The 21,581-nt window shown below is 40.3% G+C and overlaps 2 protein-coding genes across 3 annotated transcripts in view; one reads left to right on the plus strand and one right to left on the minus strand.

The window, feature by feature from the left end:
* The first annotated feature begins 2,699 nt into the window (after positions 1-2,699).
* poc1a (POC1 centriolar protein A) overlaps positions 2,700-21,581 on the plus strand; it is a 36,739-nt gene continuing 17,857 nt past the window's right edge. Inside the window, exons 1-10 of one of the 2 annotated variants that reach the window (XM_010774815.1) lie at positions 2,700-2,870; positions 3,814-3,914; positions 6,472-6,556; positions 6,731-6,902; positions 7,152-7,331; positions 7,408-7,515; positions 7,913-8,028; positions 9,632-9,765; positions 14,310-14,378; positions 15,682-15,822. In XM_010774815.1, the coding sequence (XP_010773117.1) occupies positions 3,903-3,914; positions 6,472-6,556; positions 6,731-6,902; positions 7,152-7,331; positions 7,408-7,515; positions 7,913-8,028; positions 9,632-9,765; positions 14,310-14,378; positions 15,682-15,822 (1,017 nt within the window). In that variant the 5' untranslated portion in view covers positions 2,700-2,870; positions 3,814-3,902. The remainder of the gene's footprint in view (positions 2,871-3,813; positions 3,915-6,471; positions 6,557-6,730; positions 6,903-7,151; positions 7,332-7,407; positions 7,516-7,912; positions 8,029-9,631; positions 9,766-14,309; positions 14,379-15,681; positions 15,823-21,581) is intronic. The other variant, XM_010774814.1, reaches the window with a different exon arrangement.
* Positions 3,978-5,137, minus strand: b9d2 (B9 domain containing 2). The gene has a single exon (XM_010774813.1). The coding sequence runs from the start codon at positions 4,903-4,905 to the stop codon at positions 4,378-4,380; it is 528 nt and encodes a 175-aa protein (XP_010773115.1). The 5' UTR covers positions 4,906-5,137; the 3' UTR covers positions 3,978-4,377.

Here is a 21,581-nt window from a genome sequence, read left to right on the forward strand (position 1 = left end):
CAAGTATGCACTAGTTCCCAGCAATAATTAGCTCTGGGCACAGGAACTTAGAACACGTTTACACAGGTTTCCGATTTACGAGAAGGCCTGAAAGTTTGTTTTAAAGCCTTGAAGAGTTCCTGAAACATCTTCTTCGCATAGGAGAGATTCCCTATGTGTGTGTGTGTGTGTGTGTGTGTGTGTGTGTGTGTGTGTGTGTGTGTGTGTGTGTGTGTGTGTGTGTGTGTGTGTGTGTGTGATTGGCAAACATCTAGGTGTGTTAGTCTAATCACAATCAGCTGTATTTGATTTTGAAAAATGTATTCCAGTTAATGTTTCTGCTTTTCTTCCTCCTTCCTCCTCCTCTCATTACTGGAATCAAGTTTCAAGAAGCTTATATTTCTCAAATACAATCTGTGAGAGAATAATTTGCTTAGGTATTCAACCTTTGACACAGTTCATCATTTTCTCTTCTTACTGTCTCCTTTCCCATGGCATAGGTCTAGGGCCTTGGGTATCACTGCTATCTCTCTTAAGGAGGAGCAGCTTGGGCGCATTGTTGTTGCCAGTCTATGACAGAACACAAGCTGCCATGAGGTAGTTTACTGTTCAGGGACGCAGGTTCCCTGGCGCGCATTCTTTTCTATGGACGAGAGCTCTAGTTAGATTCAGGGTCCGTAATTGTTTAGTCTCACTGATATAGAATGTTGATTATTACACTCCGAACTAGTTAAAACCTTGAGCTACAGAAACTCGTGACCACCTGTCTTGTCAATTCTTCGGCCGTAACTCCAAAAAAACCATCAGTGCTTGCCATCAAAGCTCCAGCTCTCCTTGTGTCTCTCTGAGTCCTGTTTGTAATTGCTTCAGAAGTTTCCCCCACATAATCGAATACAGTTTAATTGCAGTTCCATTTCTACACACTTTTAAGTTTAAAGCCAAAATGTTCAAGTTTCAAGTAAAAAACTTTCAACTTTTAAATTAAAAAATAAAATAAAAGGTTGCTCCAGATTATTGTACACCACTTTAAGAATGCTCTTGCTCACCTTGGAGTTTCCTGAGTAGGTGTAACCTCTGCATATCTTTTTAAGTATGAAGTGTTGCCATCAAATAATAGAATTCCTGATTGGTTGCATTGCAGTGTCTTGATTTACACGGCAGTGCAAAGGGTGCAGTGTTTAGTTTATTTATTAATGCCATTTAAGAGAATATAAACATGGGTGTGCCTCATACAAACTAGAAGGAGTTGATGGTGTTTCTAAGTATTTAGAACCAATGTGAGGATTGCAGAGGGAGGGGAAATGATTAATGCAAGTCTTCCAGAAAGGCTTTTACATTTGTCAAAACTACTCCCTGCTTTTATTACACAAGTATGTTGGTCAGATTCCTGACTCTTCTTTTGGCTTGAACCAAATTACTATCTTGAGGTTGCAACAAACAGGAAATGTGACGCTTTACTAATGTGATATGGTTTGTAAAATTAGTAAAAAGGAAGTTATTATCTTTGTGAAAGGATAGGATTATGCTATTAACATCCTTATCTGAACAAGTTCAGCAGGTTTTGTATATTTGTTTGAATATCAGCATTTGCTTAATATCTTTGATGTATATAAGCAAATGTTGCATGGCTTTGAGAGTTTTACTAACTTTGTAGATAAACAGCTGTTTTCTTGTTTGCAAGTTATTGTGAATTCATCTTAAAACAGAAACATGACACAACGGTGTTCAAATACTATGAAAACAACATAATTACAGCTGGTGATATGAGGTCAGGAAGGGAACTTATGAAATGGTTTGTGGTATTAAAGATTGTCGAGCTGACACAGCCCACAGGGGATTTGATTAAACAAAGGGTTTGTGTTGTCATTTAATATTTAAACAGAGTTGGTTATTTATTGAGTGAATTATCCTTTAATACCACATTTACAAATTAGTATTTGTTTGCGTACAGGTTATGACATGTTTAGACTTCTGTATTCACATACATAAATATATACATTTGTGGATTTTCTTTTTAAAGAAAATAGATAAGGAAGTAAATTGATTTAAAAATATTTTAATAAAAAAGATGAAGAACAACTCTTTAACTGAGTGTGAACACTGGTTCGTGTATATGATTATTTTAGGGGGAGTTTTGAGTTTAATATCCAAATATAGGGGAACTGTATAACGTTATCGTTTCCCATGCATGTCAAAAGTAGGTCTGAAAATACTTCAGCCTACATATTTTCGGTCAGCATAAACTTGCTTTGATTAGTCACTACTTTAAAAGTTAATGACTTAATATTGTTTATTTATTTGTGTGTATTTGTGTTGTACCAATTGATGTTGTTTTCTTATTGCACGAACAGCTTCCCTCTATTTAAATTCAACATAATTACTGTAGGTTTTTCAAAGATATAATGTATCAATTTGTTTGAAAACTGTCTGTTTCCTCATCGAAGCTACACTGCTGACCTCTGGCGACAACCACGCGTCACTACACTTGAAAATGAAAGTTTTCACTCTAATATCTAAATAGATTTATTTCAAATCAATAATTGAAACTCGATCAACCAACTATGAAGCGCTTCCTTCCATTAAACTTGAATTTTGTTATCGCTGCGACTTTAAAGTTTTACACATTAACGATATTAATGGTACAACTTTCCCTTTAAGAAATCAGCGCCCAATCGCGGCGCGTAAACTGAACTGTGTTGTTGTCAGGAACTACCGGCTAATATAAAGTTGCTAAGCTAACGTTAGCCGACCGGTGGGCTAAAAACACACCATCGTTTGTTGAATTTTACCGTATTAAATAATTACCGTTCAGCCAAACTCGGTTTACGTTCATATCAGTCGCTCTCACCGGCTGTTTTTCTCCGATATCAGGAAAGATGTCTTCTGCCCCGGTAAGTTCGCGTTAGCTGAAGTTGGTTTCTTGTTTGTAGCTTCACTGTCTTTCTTTACTGCTACATGATATGGGAACTCTCAATATCATGTACTATAGCCCTGTGTGCAGGGGTGGAAGACGTACTAAGATCATGTCAGAACAAGTAGCAATATCAGAGAGTCTGTTACAAGTAAAAGTCCTGCATTCAAAGTCTTACTCAACAAAAGTAAAACAAAGTATTGACATCAAAACATACTTAAGTACCAAAAGTAAAAGTACTCATTATGCAGATTGTTACTGTTAAATAACAGTGTACGTACTGTTACTTAAGAACAGTACTTGAGTATATCCACTTAGTTACTTTACACCACTTATCAGGCCTAAGTAGGATCAACCTAAGAGTAACAAAAGTACTCATGATAAAGAATAGCTAAGAATTAAAAATGATATTAATGAATAATTAGTGATGCACTACATTACTGTGTACATCTTGTTGCAAGTGGTAAAAGTGGACTAATGAAGGCTTATCCTTATCCATACCAACAAACAAATCATATGTAATGTGTCGACTTGATTGTCATCCATCTGATGCTTGCAAATTGACTGTTAGTGCAATGTATCACATGATTGTAGTAGAGTACAATAATTGTTAAGTATTTCCCTCTGAATTGAGCAAGAGAAGAATACAAAAGTAGCAGAAAATGGAAATATTCAAGTGAAGCTCAAGTACTTTACATTTGTATTTAAATATGACTTGACAGAACATAATTAGTCACTTCCTATTACTGGAAATGTCAAGTAAAGTTGTGAGTTTTTAAGTTATAGTAGGGATCTTTATTTGATATGTCTGAAAGTAAATCAGATTACATATGGAAGTCAGTAAATTGATCATTTGAAAAACTAAAGTGCAGTGTTGTTCCTATAATGGCACCCTGTTTAATGCCTGGCTTGTATCTTTATAGCTTGCCCACAACCTAACACATCAATCTTTATGTGTTGAGTAGCATTGGGATAAAGAAAATACCCACTTGTGGAGCAGGTCTTCTTGAGAATGTCCATCAAGGTAACCCTTATTTAGACAATTCTGTTCACATATTATAATCACACAAGTGAATTAAATTGTGTAGTAGGGTGGAGGGATCTGGGTATTCTCCTCTTTTAATCCAGAAAATGTCAATATAACATTTTGAATACCTTTTTAGGGAATGTCTAGTGAATATTTGTAGGATGAAGTAGGATGTAGGATGCATGATATAACTGAATGCTGCTTTACTCTCATTCTCCATCCAATAACTACACCTGCTAATCTCAGTTGACATTGGGCTAGACGGGTCTGAAAAGGACATCACAACAAGAGAAGACCTTCGTTAATACGATAGTATATCTTTATTTACAAAAGGTTACTTAAACAGCTAAACAAGAAAGGAAATTGATACAAAAGTACAAAACGTTAGTAAAAACGTGTAAGATCTCAGCTTGCAATATATAACATCACAAGTTCTTAAAGTCATTTTTATTCCACCGTGTTAACTCTCGACGCCATATTTGTCAAAGTGTCTCATAATGATGCCGAGCTCCAGCTCCACGGTGCCCATAGCTTCGGTGTGCAGCCTGTATCTGTCCGCCCCGCTGTACACCAGGTCCGGGCTGCGGAGCTGCGGTCCTCCGCCGACGAACATTTGGGACAACTGCTCTTGCCAGGAGCCAAGCGGCCTCCAGGTCGCACAGCTTATCCGGTGATGTCCGGGGCTGGACGGGACGTGGCAGTACCCGTAACCGTACAACTGGCAGCGTCCGAAAGAGTCCTGGTGCCAAACCTGGAGGTGAAGCTTCGGCCAGCCTTGGAGTCCTTTAGTCGCGTAGTGCACATCGATAGGGTGACTCCAGTACGCCATGTCTCCTGTTTGGGGAATATCCACCTGGGTCTGACCCTCCTTCAGCCCCGAGAGAAGACGCCATGCTCCTCCCGTGTGAACTCCCCATTTACAAAATAAGCTGTTCTGTGGGAAACCACTGGCTCCTACGATTTGGCCTATGATGTGCAGCTCTGCCATGTTACAAAGGACCCCGTACACAAAAACATGAGGCCCCCTGAGTCCTCCACAGCCTCCTCTTGAGTTTAACGGATAGCTTACCGGATAGCAACGACTAGCACCACAGCCCCCGTCTCCTTGGTTACTCAGCCTGCTAGAAGGGAAGTTTATTTTACCCAGAGTGAGGTTTCTCAGGCAGCACTTCTTGTCAGACTGCAGACAGATCCAGTATTTTTAAATCGCATTTAGAGACCTAAAGTCCACGAATAGCTCAAGTAGGGCGCGTTTTTCAAACACCATACCAGAAAATAGCTTAAATCATTGGTGGAGATTATTTGCGATTGTACACATTTGAAAACTGCTGCCTGACAGTTTGCGCGGCGAGCAGCAAGATGTGGCTTTTACGCTGCGTTGAAGCTTTTCCTTTTTCTCGTTGTTTAAATTAAGATACTATTTGTGAATTGAAACAATACATCTAAATCTTTCATATTAATCCGTCATAAACAATCAGCGAAAAACAACCATTGACGGCTAAATTCAACACACTCCAGGGCCATATATACAGTCTATGTCCAGGGCCCAGGCATTAAACTGGGTTTAGAGACTACAACAAAGATAAACAGCACCGTCCAGCGGTTGTAGTAAATATTGCAGAAAATGCACTGGTTTAAAAAAAAAGTTCAAAAAAGTGTTTTGACATTTTAATTACTGTAAAACTGTAAACCTCTCTACATTTGATTTCTTTCCTTCTTTGTAGTTAAACTGCTGTACCACAATTTCCCAGAATTAAAAAAAGTGTCTTAATGTAGTATGTATTCATGCTTTTATTATCATTATTTGATTGTGCTTTTATAAGATACATTGACATTTAATATTACTGTATAAACAACAGGTGTTACTAATACCATCCTGTATCCCAGTAAGTGTGACACTAAACCCGGATGCACAACACCAGAAGCCTGCATCTGAAGTTAATAGTATTCAGCCATCCCTCAATGTAATACAGCTACTCCTTTAAAAATGTCTTAAGTTGAAAATGCCTGTGTGTGTGTGAACAGACACTTTGCTCTGTGCCCTTTGCTACATAATGTATGTAGCTGTATCTTCATTTTGTTGGTTTTATCTAAAGTTTGAAGTATCATTACAACCGTCAGTGGCTCAGTCATTAGGGCTTGGACTGTGAGCCGTAGGGTCCCCGGTTCAAGTCCCCGACCAGACCTAAATATGGAGTGTGGACTGCTACTTGGAGAGGTCCCAGTTCACCTCCTGGGCCCTGCTGGTGCCCTTGAGCAAGGCACCGGACACCCCCCTTCCCCCCTCACTCCCATTGCTCCCCGGGCGCTGTACAATAGCTGCTCGTGCTGTGTGCTGTGTGCTCTGCATGTGTGACCATTAAAGAGGGTTTCATTCCACCGATTCTATCCAACCATAAAAAAGCGTAGACTTAGCTGTACGCCTATCTCTTGCTCTATGATTATGTGATTTTTTCCCCCACTACTGTTTAATGTTATTAAGAATACTTTGAAACAAGTCCACAGCATCTTTAATATGTAGCTGCTTAAATCTGTCTCTCTGTTCCCCATTTAGTCTGACCCAACTCTGGAGAGACATTACAAGGGTCACAGGGACAATGTTACAAGTGTGGACTTCAGCTGCAACATGAAACAAATCGGTAACTGCTCCTTAATAGTACTGTATGTGTTTATGTGTGTTTATCAGTCTGTGGTTAGAGAATATGCTGCCCGTTTGCTGGTTCCTTTCTCTCTTGTTTTCATTGCGTGATATGTTTCCTGCCTCGTCATCCAGATGTGTTGTTCAGTTTACACACCTGTTCTCCCTCTTCCAGCCACAGGCTCTATGGACTCAAGTGTGATGATCTGGAACATGAAACCTCAGATGAGGGCGTATCGTTTTGATGGACACAAAGATGCTGTCACTTCAGTTCAGTTTTCTCCCTCTGGCCACCTGGTGGCATCTGCCTCCAGAGATAAGACTGTACGTCTTTGGGTGCCCAGCCTGTGAGTTTGAAGTATTCCACCTTTTCTATTAAAGTACATTTCCATCAACTCATTATTTTGTATAGTGTTAGCGATCTACCACAAAGAACAATGATGCTGATTCATAAGAAAAACAAAACGACACAGTTTTACTAAATCTCCTAATCCTGCCAACACACAGAAGAAGTCACACATTTCAGAACACTGACTTGTTTTTAACAGTTTTTTTTTTTAACTTAGAGTTGTCTTGGTGTTTGTGTTTGTGCACAGGAAGGCTGAGTCAACAGCTTTCAAGGCGCACACTGCCACCGTGCGCAGTATAAACTTTTCTGCTGACGGGCAGAATCTGGTCACAGCCTCCGACGACAAGACCATCAAAGTGTGGACTGTCCATAGACAAAAGTTTCTCTTCTCTCTCAACCAGCACATCAACTGGGTCCGCTGTGCCAAGTACGACGAACACACACATAAACACACATTTTGACTTCTTTCGTTCTAAAAAATCATTTTCAATACATTTCTGCAGGTTTTCTCCAGACGATCGTTTGATTGTATCGTCCAGTGATGATAAGACTATAAAGCTGTGGGACAAGAACAGTAGAGAGTGCATTCATTCTTTCTATGAACATGCTGGGTAAGCAATTGAGACCATAAAAGATATATGAGAAATAAATGTTCTGATGTGTTCGAAAGAAATAATTGTCACATTTTGAAATGTTTAGGTTGATTAAAATTTTTAAGCAAAAAAGGTGACACATCCCATTACCATTTGTTCTCTCAATTCTTTGCACCAAGGCACTGAACACCTACTCATTCATTTAAAATGTTTAAAGGATCAGCTGAAAGCCTCTATTGCATAGTGTGTTTACATTGTTTAAACCATTTACAAAGAGCAGAACATCTTCTCTGGTGGGTGTTTCAAAAACCTTATTAATTGAATTAACCTGTTGGATTAATACATTTTGAAGTACTGTCAATTCTTGGCCAAAGACATCATTTTCTTAAATGTCCTGTTTTTTCTTTCTCCCTAGTTATGCAAATCACGTGGACTTCCATCCCAGTGGAACGTGTATAGCTGCAGCCTGTACTGACAACTCTGTCAAAGTCTGGGACATCAGATCCCATAAGATGCTCCAGCACTACCAAGGTAAAGGCATCTCAACATATATATGAAGGAAGAGTTACATTTTATAATAACGTAATTACCAGATCACGTTAAAATTGCTACGGTAAACCACAATTTGTTTTCAATCACATATTTGTAGTTTAATGCCAAGCTAACAAAGACAGTAATTGATGTAAGCATTTAATATATTTTTGGGTCAAGACACTCAATAAAGCATATGTTGATGCTTGATAGGTATTGAAGTAATTGTTTCGTATTTAAACACAGGCATTTGTTTAGGATTTGACGACATTTTGAATCAGTAGCACAGTAAATCCACAGCCCAGTGTTGAGAGAAATATGTCTTATATGGCAAACAGTAAACGTCTTGCCGTCCAGTCCCTCCCAGACTCAATAAAGCAAAAATAAGGCCTCACTTTTAAACACAGTGAAAATCACAGCAAACTACTGAAATAACACCAAGTAAAAATGAAGATTTAAAGCTCACGACTAAAGTGGTAATCAAGAATCCTTGCATATTCAATAAGCCGAATGTTGATGCCTCTTTGTCAGTCTGCCTTTCAGTGTGATTGTTCTCATCGGCTCTCTTAAATGGATTTGAGTTGTGAGATCTAATAATGGATAATCACATCTGTGTCTGAAGAGCTGGGGCATGAAGATAAAAGCTTTCCCTCTCCTCTCATTCCTCCTCCTTTCCACAGTGCTTCACTTTACATGCTATAGTAAATCACCAATTCCACCAGCCTAGAGTGTAACATTGTGGCTAAAATGTGGTGTTGTTACTGTTATACCCATGGGAATGATTCGTAATTGGTAATATGTTTAGTTTTCCTTTCTCCATCTATTGTTTGTCCTTGCTTTTGAATGGCTTTCATTTTATGTTGGTGTATACTTTGCTCTTTATCCCTTCATGAATCTTAGCCATACCCAAAGAAATCACCCTCCTGCTCTCAGTATAGTTTGGTGCAGCTTTTCATCCTGTTGCAGCGAGACGAGAGGCGTCAGTTTAGCTTATGTCATAGCATCTTGTAGCCAGCAGAGGGACCACGTTGCCAGTCAAATGTCTTTTCTCATTCAAGAACCCGGTTACCAGAAGGTGGATTGATTTCAGGTCTAGGGAAGTTTTGATCAGTTGCTTCAGGCTTCTATACTTGACAAATATGCTAATGCAGACCTGATGTTAAGCCATTCTCAAGTAACACAGCAACTGAGGCGTTATGATATACAGCACCAGTGCACTTCAATTGGATCCAGCCAACAATGTTAGCAAACATCTGGCCAGCTGAAGTGTCGTTGAGCAAGAAACTGAACTCTAGAAATGCCCCTTAGGTGTTGTCAAATCACAGAAATGTTCCTCTGAGGTGCAGTTTTAGAGAGAAAAGGGAAAGAAACATACCTTTTTATAGTATGGATGGACAAGTCATTGTTACTGTCATCATGATTTAATCATACATTCAATACTCCATTATTTTACAGGCATAACATTAAAAGCCACACAATACAGTAAAGCCAAATGAACAAGAATGGGATGGAATTTCTTGTCTTTAATTGTAGAAGGTTCCACTTCAGTTTGAATTACAGTAACAACATGTGTGTCCTCATTGAGTTTGTATGTGTTTTCCAGTTCATAGCGGTGTGGTGAACAGTTTGTCTTTCCATCCGGCTGGTAATTTCCTCATCACTGCATCCAATGACTCCACAATGAAGATACTGGACCTTGTAGAGGGCAAGCTACTGTACACACTGCACGGACACCAGGTAGACACACACACACGAACACACACACCGTTTAGATTTCCTACAGGCCTTCCAGTCAGGATCATGATGGGTTATTTCCGTCTGCTGTTGGCGTGTGCATGTTTGTGTGTATGTTTGACATCTCTTTTGTCAGTTTTTGATTATGACATGCGTGTGAGTGTGAGTGTATTATGGCTTTTTGGTACATGGTATATTTTAGTACTTGCCAGGCGAGCGGACGGCCCACTCATGATGACTCATCTCAGAGTTGTTGGAAGGAAACAGAAGTGTGTTTCTGCCTCCGTTCTGCTGGATCCTTTCCTCCTCATCCTCCTTCCTTTTTAACTGACTCAAACGTACAATGTGTAAATTCCTGCCACTAGCATTCTATCAAAACAATAACAAAATACAGTTTGATGGTGTCTTGAAGTTGCGTGGGATCATGGGAGATGTTGTCATCGCCGCCATTGCAGTCAAATTCTTCTGGTTATGATGATTCATTGTTCATCGTTCATGAGGGTTTTACTAAGAGCCTAATTATCAGCAGAGGTCTCATCCTCTTCAAAAGAAAGGCACCCAAACAATAAAACTGATACAAAAACACTGGTTAAAAATTCTTCTTTCTCTGACGTGTCTTGGCTGCCCAGAATGTTTGCTCATCTTGTTTCTCGGAAGAATATGAGTCCTATGACTATATTCCTTAATCTGGTTCAAATATGCAGTTAGAAACGTCCAAGATCTAAAAAGTATACCAAAACATGTGGCTTGAAATGAATAAACGTTCAATTTATGACAGCTCCAAAACACTGAAGCATGCCACGCCATTTAAGCTGAATAAATGAAACCAACCGTTAATCAAAAGTAACTTTACATGTGAAAATAGTTGGAAGCATTTAGGACAATGTAATTAGACAACTCAACAGAATATATAACATTTAGTCGATTTCAAGACCTTTTTAATTTGGAAAGCACCGTCACCATCGTTATCATCCTAAAGTACTCCTTGTACTTCTCTATTAACGCCAGTCTCTTCTGTACTCCCATGTTGACAGTCTGGACCAGTCGCTCACTGACTGTGTCTATTTGTTTGAACAGCTGATGGACTGACTTTCTGGCTAGTTGTGGGAATCGGTGGCTTGCCAGTGCCACATGTGGTCCATCTGTTTACCCATCCCTCTATACACTTTGCATGCCTCTCCTTTCTTTGTCTTGTCTGTGTCACCCACTGCTTGCCAAGACTCTTTCGTCAAGATAAAAAAAAACACCCTTTCCCCTCCTCGCCTCACACCTCCAAATTTGTCTTCTCCTAATCTCTTTCTTCGTTTCTGTTGTTGTTCTTTTTGGCTCAGTGGTGACGTCGCCAATCTGTTGGTGCTGGGAGCGCTCAGGGTGTTAATTGTCTCTCCAGTCGCTTAGCTCGAAAATGGGAGACCCCCCCATCTGTTCAGTGTGGGTGTGTAGGTTTACGTGTGTTTATGTGTCGGCTTGTTGATGTATGTGTGTACAGCTATGTGCATGTGCTGTATATGGAAACACATGAAGGCACTGAGGGAGTATGTTTCCTGTTGGATCTGACAAATGTGTTGTTTTCTTCGCCTCAGGGGCTACCTGTGTACCTGGCAGGACAGAATCAGCCTGATTTAGCTTCATTTGTCTTTCTGTTCTGAGCATATTTGGAGGAGCAGCTGGACACTGAAACAAGAAGAGATGATCTACCAACCCTGAGTGAGCCTGGCCCGAAGTAGTTGCTACCGTCAGGGCTAACCCCTTACACTTATATCAGCAGGTAGAAAGCAAGACATAGACATTTATCTTGAGGCAATGTGTGTCTACAGTTTAGTCTGTCAAATAAACTGTACACGCACATTGCACTGCCACGTTTACAGCTATAACGCTACTGCTAACTTTATACTCACAGCTAATGTTAAGCACACAAACTGCCCACTCTTTAGTGAGAGTTATTCTTTAAGTAAGTTCTCTACTTATATAATGCGGGTTGAATTGAAAAACATCTTAAGACATTTGTTTTCCCCCAATTCTTAGGACTGGCTTATTTGGTCAAAAACCTGAGAACTAGCTTGCAATACACCCCTGTAGATGTATAGTGATATACTTAGCCTATTTTCTCTCCAATGTCCTAATGTGTGACTTTAGCGTGTTAGATAATACTCAATCTGATACTAATGCTTCTGGTCCTTTTTCAATGGAATGCCTGTCCTTTTCTTTACTTAATCATACCTGGAGACATTCATACTCAAGTCGACTTTTTAATGATTTAAACGCATTTAAAGGTCCCATTTCATGCTTTTCCGGTTATTACCCGTCCCCTTGTGTGTTATGAATGTTTTTATGCATGTAAACGGTCTGCAGAGTCAAAACCCTCAAAGTACACCCTGTAGCGAGTAAAACTCTAACACAGAAAATACCTCCCCAAAACGCCTCGCTGGAGATACGTCACTGTCCATTGATTCTTCCGGGTAACTCATGATGTCATGCGTTACCCGGAACCAAATGGACCAATCCGTGTAGCCGTTACGTTACGTCCGCGGAGCCGTTACGTTAAACCCCGCTGATTGGTCCAAATTGACCAATCCACGGACTTCCTCACACACACACTCAGTGCATGCAGCTCTGGTGATCTCTCCTCCCTGGCTGCAGGCTGATAAAAGACAGTTGGGATCGCGGCGAAATTCTCTCTGCAGACCCATTCTCACAGCGTTTATCAACCTTTTTCTTACTCAATATCAAGCCACACTTATTGTTTTTACTTCGGCTGTGACTTTGTCCGTGCTCAGGGTGAGTTTAGCTGTGTTTCGCTGTCGCTCAACAAGGAAACCATACCTCCACGGAGCTCAGCGCGATTCACAACGTCCCAACCAATCAGAGCACACTGTGCTCACAGGGAGGGCGGGGGCTGGAGCTACAACGAGCCGTTAAAGGCAGAGAGGGAAATTCAGTGAATACACGTAGTTTACAGAGATGCTGTATGAGAAACCAAAGTGATTTAGGAAAATTGCACAATATAAATGTATTCTAGTAGACCTCAACAATGGAATTATGATCAGTGGAAAGGGCCATGAAATGGTACGTTTTTAAAAGACCTCCGCATCATGTTTTATTACGACGCAGACTGAGAAACAGATTCACACTTATTTATATTTTAAAGAAATGACAGCGACAAAAGTCAACCAGTGCAAGATTATCATTGTTGTTGTCAGTCATGAAATTATGGAGAGCAGCATGTGGAGGCCAGTCAGGTTCACGGCCTGTGTGTGTGTGTGTGTGCGTGTCTGTCTGGCCATGGCAAGCGCCAGCCTGGCAGCAGGCGTTAGTCAGAGTCGAGACAGAACATGTTGTCTGTCAGGCCGTCGTGTTGCCATAGTGACACTGTCTGCTTCTCTCAGGTGCTTCTGGGAAACCATTCCTCACCCAAACCAGCCTGTCTGGATGCCAGCCGCAGGACACACAGCTCCTCTTTGCTGGCCAGCAGCATTTTCCTTTCTCTACTTTGTTCTCTCCTTTTTCTCTCTTTGATCACAGTCAGAGGGCTCAGACTTTTATCGTTGACCCCGTTCTGCATTGTGAGATGGAAAAAATAAAAAAGGAGTGGGATCTTTGAGTTTTTCAAGCTGTATTCTGTCGGCGCTCCAGGCACACACACACACACACGCTCACACACACAGCATGCAACAGTTCTTCTGACACTTGCAGGTGTTCCTTTTTGGCTCTGACCAGGTGTGACCTCACCTCACCTGAGTCTTAGCTTTCTGTTATTGATTGCTCTGCCCCACACGCCCACTCCCTCCTACACACATAAACACACACACACATGGCAGTAGCTTTTGTTGTCGGCATAAGTTTCCTAAATGCTATGAGCTGCATACACAAAAACACCTGTTTCTCTCCAGTTCTCTTCTCTTTATCGTACATTTTATAATAACTTCTAACCTAACTGTATTTCGAAGTCTCCATCTGGCTTGTGGCATTACGTTGTTCATGTTGTCTGGTCTGTCCGTACCCTTTCTGTGAAAGCCCTAACTCAGGATGCCTGAAAGGAATGACTCCCAATCTGGCACAATCTGTACTTGCACTCAAGGATGAACTGAATAGATTTTGGAGGTCAGAAGACACGTTGACCTCACGAAAAATATTTTTGGCCATTTCTCAAAAATGTATACGCTAATTAAGAGAATTTTACACAAATATCTAAAAGGATAAAATTATATATTAATGAAATGTGTTAGACAGACATGTATGTAAACTGCAGAAATACAATCATAAGGTTCAAAGGTAATGTATGTAGGGTTCACACAGACAGACTACACTACTTTCACAGGAATTGTTTCATTTTTAAAAGGCTGCAACTAACTATTATTTTAATTATTGATTTATTTAAATGTGCCTGCCTAGTGTTTATAAGTATTCTTATTTATAAGTGATTACAAATTGTTTTTCCAAAGCTCAAGGTAACATTATTAAATGTATTTCCGGACCAACAGTACAAAACCCACAGACAGTATTATTTAAATCATAATATTTGTCTGTTTCTCTTTCCCCTCCATCAGGGTCCAGTGACCTGTGTGGCCTTCTCCAGGACAGGAGAGTATTTCTCCTCTGGAGGTTCTGATGAGCAGGTGATGACCTTTTCTTGATGATCCTTCAAAATCAACCAGTTTTTTTTTAATAAATGGCCTTATTATTTGCTGTCCTTATACAACTGATAGAAGCTTACCAAAAGGTTTATTGCCAATTTAGAAAACAGAATGAATGAAAATGAGTTTAGGGGTGGCAGATGTTTTAAAATGCTGTATGAGATGCTATCCATAGTCGGTGTATTACCTACAGCAGAAAGCGGTCGGCAAGCCACTAAGCAACGTACTGCTGTGCTGAGGCAGCAGCTAAATGTAGCCACCTACAGAAAAGATCAATATGGCTTTAAGTGAAGGCTTTTTTAGAATATTTTCTCTACTTTACGTTGCTGTAAGACAGTCCTTTCAGATGAGGTAATGAAGCCCTTATTAACGAAGCATCCTGGTTCCATTGACCAAAATTAATCATACAGAGCACAGGAATTGATGGTCTGATGGGGTCCAAACTACGGCCCGGGGGCCATTTTGAATCAGACCTCAGCTAATTCAAAAAGTATAATGGAGTATGGCCCAAAAATGAAACTTGTGCTTGTCTTGTATTGTACTTCTTAAATGTATATGAAAACAGATGTTTCACACTGTGTGAATGTGTTAAGAAGCCCACTCTTCAAACTAATTCAGTCAAATTTGATAGAAAATGTTTTCAACTTTAATTAAGTTGATAAGAAAAAAGCCCAATAACTTATTTTCATAACAAGCTTGAAATAAACCCTTCCTATTTCCTCTTATGATAAGCAATCTGAGGCTCCTGTTTTAAGGAATGAGCTGCCTACAAAATAAAGTAAACCCTCTGGAGAGCTGTGATGTATGGCTGTTGTTTTTCTTAAAGCATATTCAAGTATTAAGCATCATTTACCTACATGTGATTGACTTTGCTGACTTATAACTTAACTTATGAGGCAGTATACCTCACCTCTAGTGAGTGGCTCAGCCCTTTGTATGTTTTTCTGTATGTGGCCCTCGTGGGGAAAAGTTTGGACACCCCTGGTCTACTCGATCGGTTAGAAAATATTCTACATTTAGTGTACACTCAAACTGTTTGCTTTGCAGCTGCCCTGATCCACAGCAGTACATTGCTTGGCCATACATTCTGTTAGCTTAGCCAACTAAATATAGATAATACACTGACTTTGACTATGCACCTCATTCAACCTCACTTCAAAACTTCTGAACTCTACCTTTTACTTTGACAAAGAGAAAGCAGATCTGTATTTATGTCCTGCATTTCATTATTTTTAAATTAGATTATTGGTTTGTTGACTTTGAATGATTTGAATACATCTTACAGGTAATGGTGTGGAAGAGTAACTTTGACTGCGCTGAAGGCATCGATGACTTCAGGCTGCAACATAAAGCTGCTCCCAGCCTACAGGCAGTAGGCAGCTCCACGGCTCAGCCCCCCCTCACCCCCTCTGAGCACCGCAGCCAGGTGAGATCAGTATGCATGGACTCATTTTTGGCCTTATAAGACATTTCGCTCGACACAATTATAAAAAAAACAATCCTAATACATATAATGAAGGTGTAGACTGAAAACAATAACTTTAATCATTCAGTTTATCTTATACACTCATAAGTGAAGGTAACCTAATTATTGCACATACATTAACATGCATGTGTGGTGCCTGGTTGAAAGATAAACATAACACGCGCAGAAATACCCCCTCAATATTTTATGCTGCCAGTGTGGCGGGCTTATTTCCTCGCTGCATATCTTTGCTTTGAAGTCTGCAGTGTGGCCCGAAGCTACATTCATCTCTCGCATGCAGGGCAAGAAATACCCACTTATTTCCACATCTACATTTTGATATTGAGGACGTTTTTTCTGTCTTTCTGACCGCTGGAATTAATGAAATATTAGTCTGATGATTAATCTGATTACTACAGATGAGTTTTGAAATGACGATTAGAAATGATCAACGTTTAAAACGGCAGTTCAAACACTGTGAATACTGCAGTTTTTGTTAATAAGTCAGTGCTGACATGAGGCATCGACAAACTAAAAGGAAAGTTTGCAAAGAGACTAATTCCATAAGGTGCATGTTATGCTATGTTACTCCTCACTTAGCTTGTGGTTATATGTGTTTTTCTAAGTCTATACAATCTCATTTGAGCGTTTTAATTTTATATATTCACATCTTACTAATATATTATATGCTATAGCAGTACACGGCACTAACCTGATTCATACTTTTTTATTTAATTTAACAACCGACAAACTTGGACAGTATTATGAGTCAATAAATGCCAAAGTCGGTTATACTATAAAAGTGTTCAGACGGAAGCCTCCCAGACACTGAAGCTTGTGTTGTGGCAGCATCGCCTCCATTTTCACGACAGTAACATCAGCAGGAGTCTCTAATCCCACCACACCCTTTCTGACTGCTGTGTGAATCTGTCCAAAAAGAAATTGTGGTTGATAGTTATCGGAACACAAAGCTGGTGTATTATCAATAAACACAAACAGTGCAAGCAGATAAATAAACCTGCACTTTCTGTCCTGCTGTTGCTAAAACTAACCATTTAAGTATTAAGTTGAAGTACCTTGCAGTGAATCACTAAAGAGACAGTGTTGATAAAGGTATACTCATCTCTCTTATCACCTAAAAACTGATTATTGTTATTTATTTAATTTATGTTTTCATTCTGATCTTTAAGGAGGTACTTATACAATCTACATTTAAAAAAACAGAGGCGTTTGGTTTTATGAACGCGTCATCCGAGCATAGTTGTTGATGCAGCAACACAAGAAATATGCACAGGTCCATTAGGAAATGATCCTGAATCTGTGCGCTACATGGGTTAAAAGCATGGCTGCAACCAACCAATATTTTCATTATTGCTAGAAAAGGTCAGCACAAAGTCAGAAAAAGTTTATTATTATGAGCCCAATAGTCCATACACCCCAAAATAACGTTTGAAGCAAAAAATATTTGACCTAAAAATAACAAAAGGTGAGAGGAGTTTGGCTATTAGCATTGTTTACATTTTCAAATACCTTGTCAGATGTCTCACACACACACACACACACACACACACACACACACACACACACACACACACACACACACAGGGTGTCACCGGCTGGCTTGTCAACCTCAGGGTAAGGTTTGGATTTCAACCCCTTTGACTGCTACTGTGTTACTTACATCAACAAGGACACAGCCAAGGTCTCTCTGTCTCTCTCGCTGTCTCGAAATTTAGGTTCAGCCACTGTGAATGCTGCCTTGCTTTTATTCTTTTAATATTATTTACAAATCTAGGATAGCGTAAGACTCATAATTAGGCATGTATGTAACCGGTGAAGAAAAAAAGTCCTGTTGTGATATTCAACCAGTTCTACTAAAACGTATGACCCATTAGTAACTCTTCATTGCTGATTGATTTGATTGGCTTTCTGGGGCAAGTGTGTCAAAGACAAGGGATGCAACTCTGCACCTTGTGCCAAAGAGTGTCGAGATTATTATTATTATTATTATTAAGTGTTATATATTATTATAGATAAAACATTTTTGCATGCCAGTGACGCCTTAAGAGTACCAGCCTATGACTAAGAGCGTTCGCCCATCAAATGTACAACTCTGTGAAGCAGTGCGGCCCCTCGCTTACAACAATGCCCCCGAGAACACGTACCATTAGCGTGGTTATTTCTAACATCTCCTTAACATTGACTTGAGCAGTGTAAGTGCATAGCTTTTAATGTCCTTTAAACACCTCTCTTCTCTATGCCATCCATGGACCCTTTGGGGCTTTTTTCATCTTCTCTCTCTGTCTGATTGTGCCGTTCTCTCTCGTTGCTGTGATACAGGACTGTAAATTGATTTTAATAGCTCTTCCACTCGACAGCTGTTATTACAAACGTGCCTCACAGGAGGACTAGAAAATGGGTAGTTGGATCATCGGGAGAGAGATGATACATGCAATTCTTGAAATACATTTTTACTGTTTTTGTAAAATCCTACTGAACCCTTTATTTGGGAAATGTGTTTTTTTACCAAATACAGTTCAAGCACAGCTTTTAAAGCCTTAGCACTTTTTAGGATGGTGCAAAATGCTTCACCTGTTTATCTTGGCTCTATTCATCTTAAAACACATGAATTGATGAGACATTCTTAACATCATTTCATTAAGGCATAATTTTGCCAAATTGCATTTGCAATAACTATAGTTTATCATTTATGCCTAATAGAGATGCAGTAATTGTGTTGTTGTTTATTGTGTTTTTGTTGTTATTATTCCCCATGTGTGCCAGACATCTTCAATATAAACATTTGGGAAGTGTTTAAACTCATTCAGCATTTCATTACACGATACAGTAAATCATCATATATATCATACACATTTATGAAATAACCTTTAATGTGACCTCTGAATTGAAAGATATTCTTTTAAAAAGTAACAGCTTCGAAAGCCCTTTTTAGTCAGCTGAACAACTTCCTACACAATAAGAAGAACATAAAACTAAAAGCATATGTGAATGTAAAATTGAATCGAAGCATAGAGAAATCTTTCACCTTGGTTTTTCATAGAGAATAAAATGCACATGTTGACCTTTCTTTGAGACGCAAAGTGCATTCACACAATTTCAATGGTTGAGTAAATGAATGACGCATAGATATGAATGCACAGTGTAAAAAAAATGATATCTTAACCGGAGTTATTTCCTGGCCAAGGCATTTCTTTCATCCTCTTTATGAGTTGTGATCTGCCAGTTGTTAAAGTAAAAGTAGTAGCTGCACCTGGAAGTACCAGCTTCCTAGATTCTCCTTTTCATGTATAATTTATCCATTTGTAATTTATTATTTATACAGGCCCTTTCATTTCTCATAAAATGCCACAAGTCTCAGACACGTGTTGCCTGAGAGGAAGCAGAGAGGGCAACATGTCCCCGGCTCGCCTTAATGTGTTTGTTTCCTTCTCTGTTAATACGAGTATTCAAAGGCTTAGGGAGTTTAAAATAAGAGTATAAAACAGAGAGAGGTACTCTATATGAGAGAAGTGCATCTAATGCACTGTTGAGCATTGACTTATTTTAAAGAGCCTGTGACACGATTTCCCCCCATCATCCAAACCCATCAATTTGAGTAAATATTGTCCCCTTGAAAACCATTACTGAACTGATTTTGGATATTTGTACTTTGATAACCATTAATCTGCCCTTCAATGTTGACCATTTGCTGGATCTTCTCGGGGATTCTTCAAGTCCCGCCAAATTATGGGTGACGTCAATGCGGGCACAGCGCTCCAGCTGCACCGTTCAGGATCCCAGCATCTGCATGTAAACGCACGATGGCGCACACAGCAGCAAGCTCAGACAGCGATGACAGTTTAATTTTGAACGTGTCTGAGAGCTGAGCTGAAGGATTGGTTTATTTGGTATCTGTTAGAAGTTTAGGAATTAGGTGCGTCAATATGGGCGATCATACGGTCATGTAGCCAGTGGTGGGCTGGGACTAAAAATCAGCCCGGGACTCTCGACCGGCCCACTTCGGTACCACTAGTAAATTGTCAACGGGGGTAATGGGGGATGTGCTAATGACTTATCCGACCGGCCCACTTCGGTACCGGCCCATCGGGATTCGTCCCGATGGCCAGTCCGCCACTGCACCCAGCCCAGCCCACGTAAACTGTCAACGGGGGGAGCCTCGCTGCGGGGAAACGGTGGACCTAGTGTCCCGATCGGAGTGGGAATAATAATAATAATAATAATAATAATAATACGTGCATTTTATCCATTAATTTCCCCAACATTGTGGTAAAAAAAAACACACGTTTAATCCATGTTGGTGTACTACTACAACCAGTGGTGTAGTGGGTATGTTTTTACTGGGTGGACGGGGTGGTGGGTGGACGGGAGACACTATGGACGCGCTCGTGAACTGTCAACGGGGGGGGGGGCGTTGGGGACCTCTGTGTCGCCTGTCAGCGCAACTTACATGATGCCGTTTAGACAATATAATAATAAAGGGCGGTGCCGGCTGTCAGCGAACCGATCCGGCCTTCTGCGCGACTATCACTCAAATGCGGGACATAGTCTCAATGTGTGGGACGCGGGACAAATAATAAAAAGAGTGATAGTCGCGCAGAAGGCCGGATCGGTTCGCTGACAGCCGGCACCGNTGTGTGTGTGTGTGTGTGTGTGTGTGTGCGACGTACGCGTGTGTGTGTGTGTGTGTGTGTGTGTGTGTGTGTGTGTGTGTGTGTGTGTGTGTGTGTGTGTGCAGCTCGTCTGTCTGCACACGTGAGTGGGAGAAAGACCTAGATGTGAAGCTAGAGACAGAAAAGGGGGTGGGATGGGGGGATTAGGGCAGATGTGATCAGAGAGAGCTGATCTGCCTGTCAGCAATGGTTGGCACTCACGCACAAGCACACACACACGCACACACACACACACACACACACACACACACACACACACACACACACACACACACACACACACACACACACACACACACACACACACCGATTCATCTATTCTCTCACACGAAACAGGGCAAATAACGATTTGCTCAGCTGTGTTGAGCACAGAGGCAGGTTGACTGTCAATGTTTAGGTCGAGAGATCTCGTTTTAAAGATGGCTTATTGTGTTTAATAAATAGGCCAACATGTGTACTGGCATAGCACCCATCACTAGAAAATCTTCATGGCACGGTGCTTGGGAAAAAAGCCATATCATACTCTGCCCCCTCGACCTTGAACACACTTCAGCAGGAACTCAAGCCGACCAGTTTGATACCCATCACGGATTTTAAACTCATTTTAAAAAAGCTGGAGAAATCACCTGTGGGTGTTTGCACCTGCTTTATCTGACTACTGTACTTTGATTTCAATGACTACTTTTTTTACGATGTTGTATTTGAGTGTTGCCTCAGTGTTTAGAGTCCTGTCTGTCTGTAACTTTGTGTGGTAGTGTTAGCACTGAACAGGTCTCTCTTGAAAATGAGACCTTGTGTCTCAATGAGATTTTACACCTGTATAAATAAAGGCTAAAGAAAAAAAAAAAGGCGTTTTTCATCCAAGTAAATGAAATGATCAGCATATCAAATTAGCTGTTTATGAAATCCTTGTGGATTTGATTCTGAGAGAATAGTAGCCATGGGTGGCCTTTGCTCCAGTATGAAGAAACACTGCATTACTTTCTCATTAGTCAATTTCTTCTGGGTGAAAAGAATAACAGCCTAAGG

This window comes from Notothenia coriiceps, unplaced genomic scaffold, assembly GCF_000735185.1.
Source record: "Notothenia coriiceps isolate Sejong01 unplaced genomic scaffold, NC01 NC01_scaffold00014671, whole genome shotgun sequence".
Classification (NCBI taxonomy): Eukaryota; Metazoa; Chordata; class Actinopteri; order Perciformes; family Nototheniidae; genus Notothenia; species Notothenia coriiceps.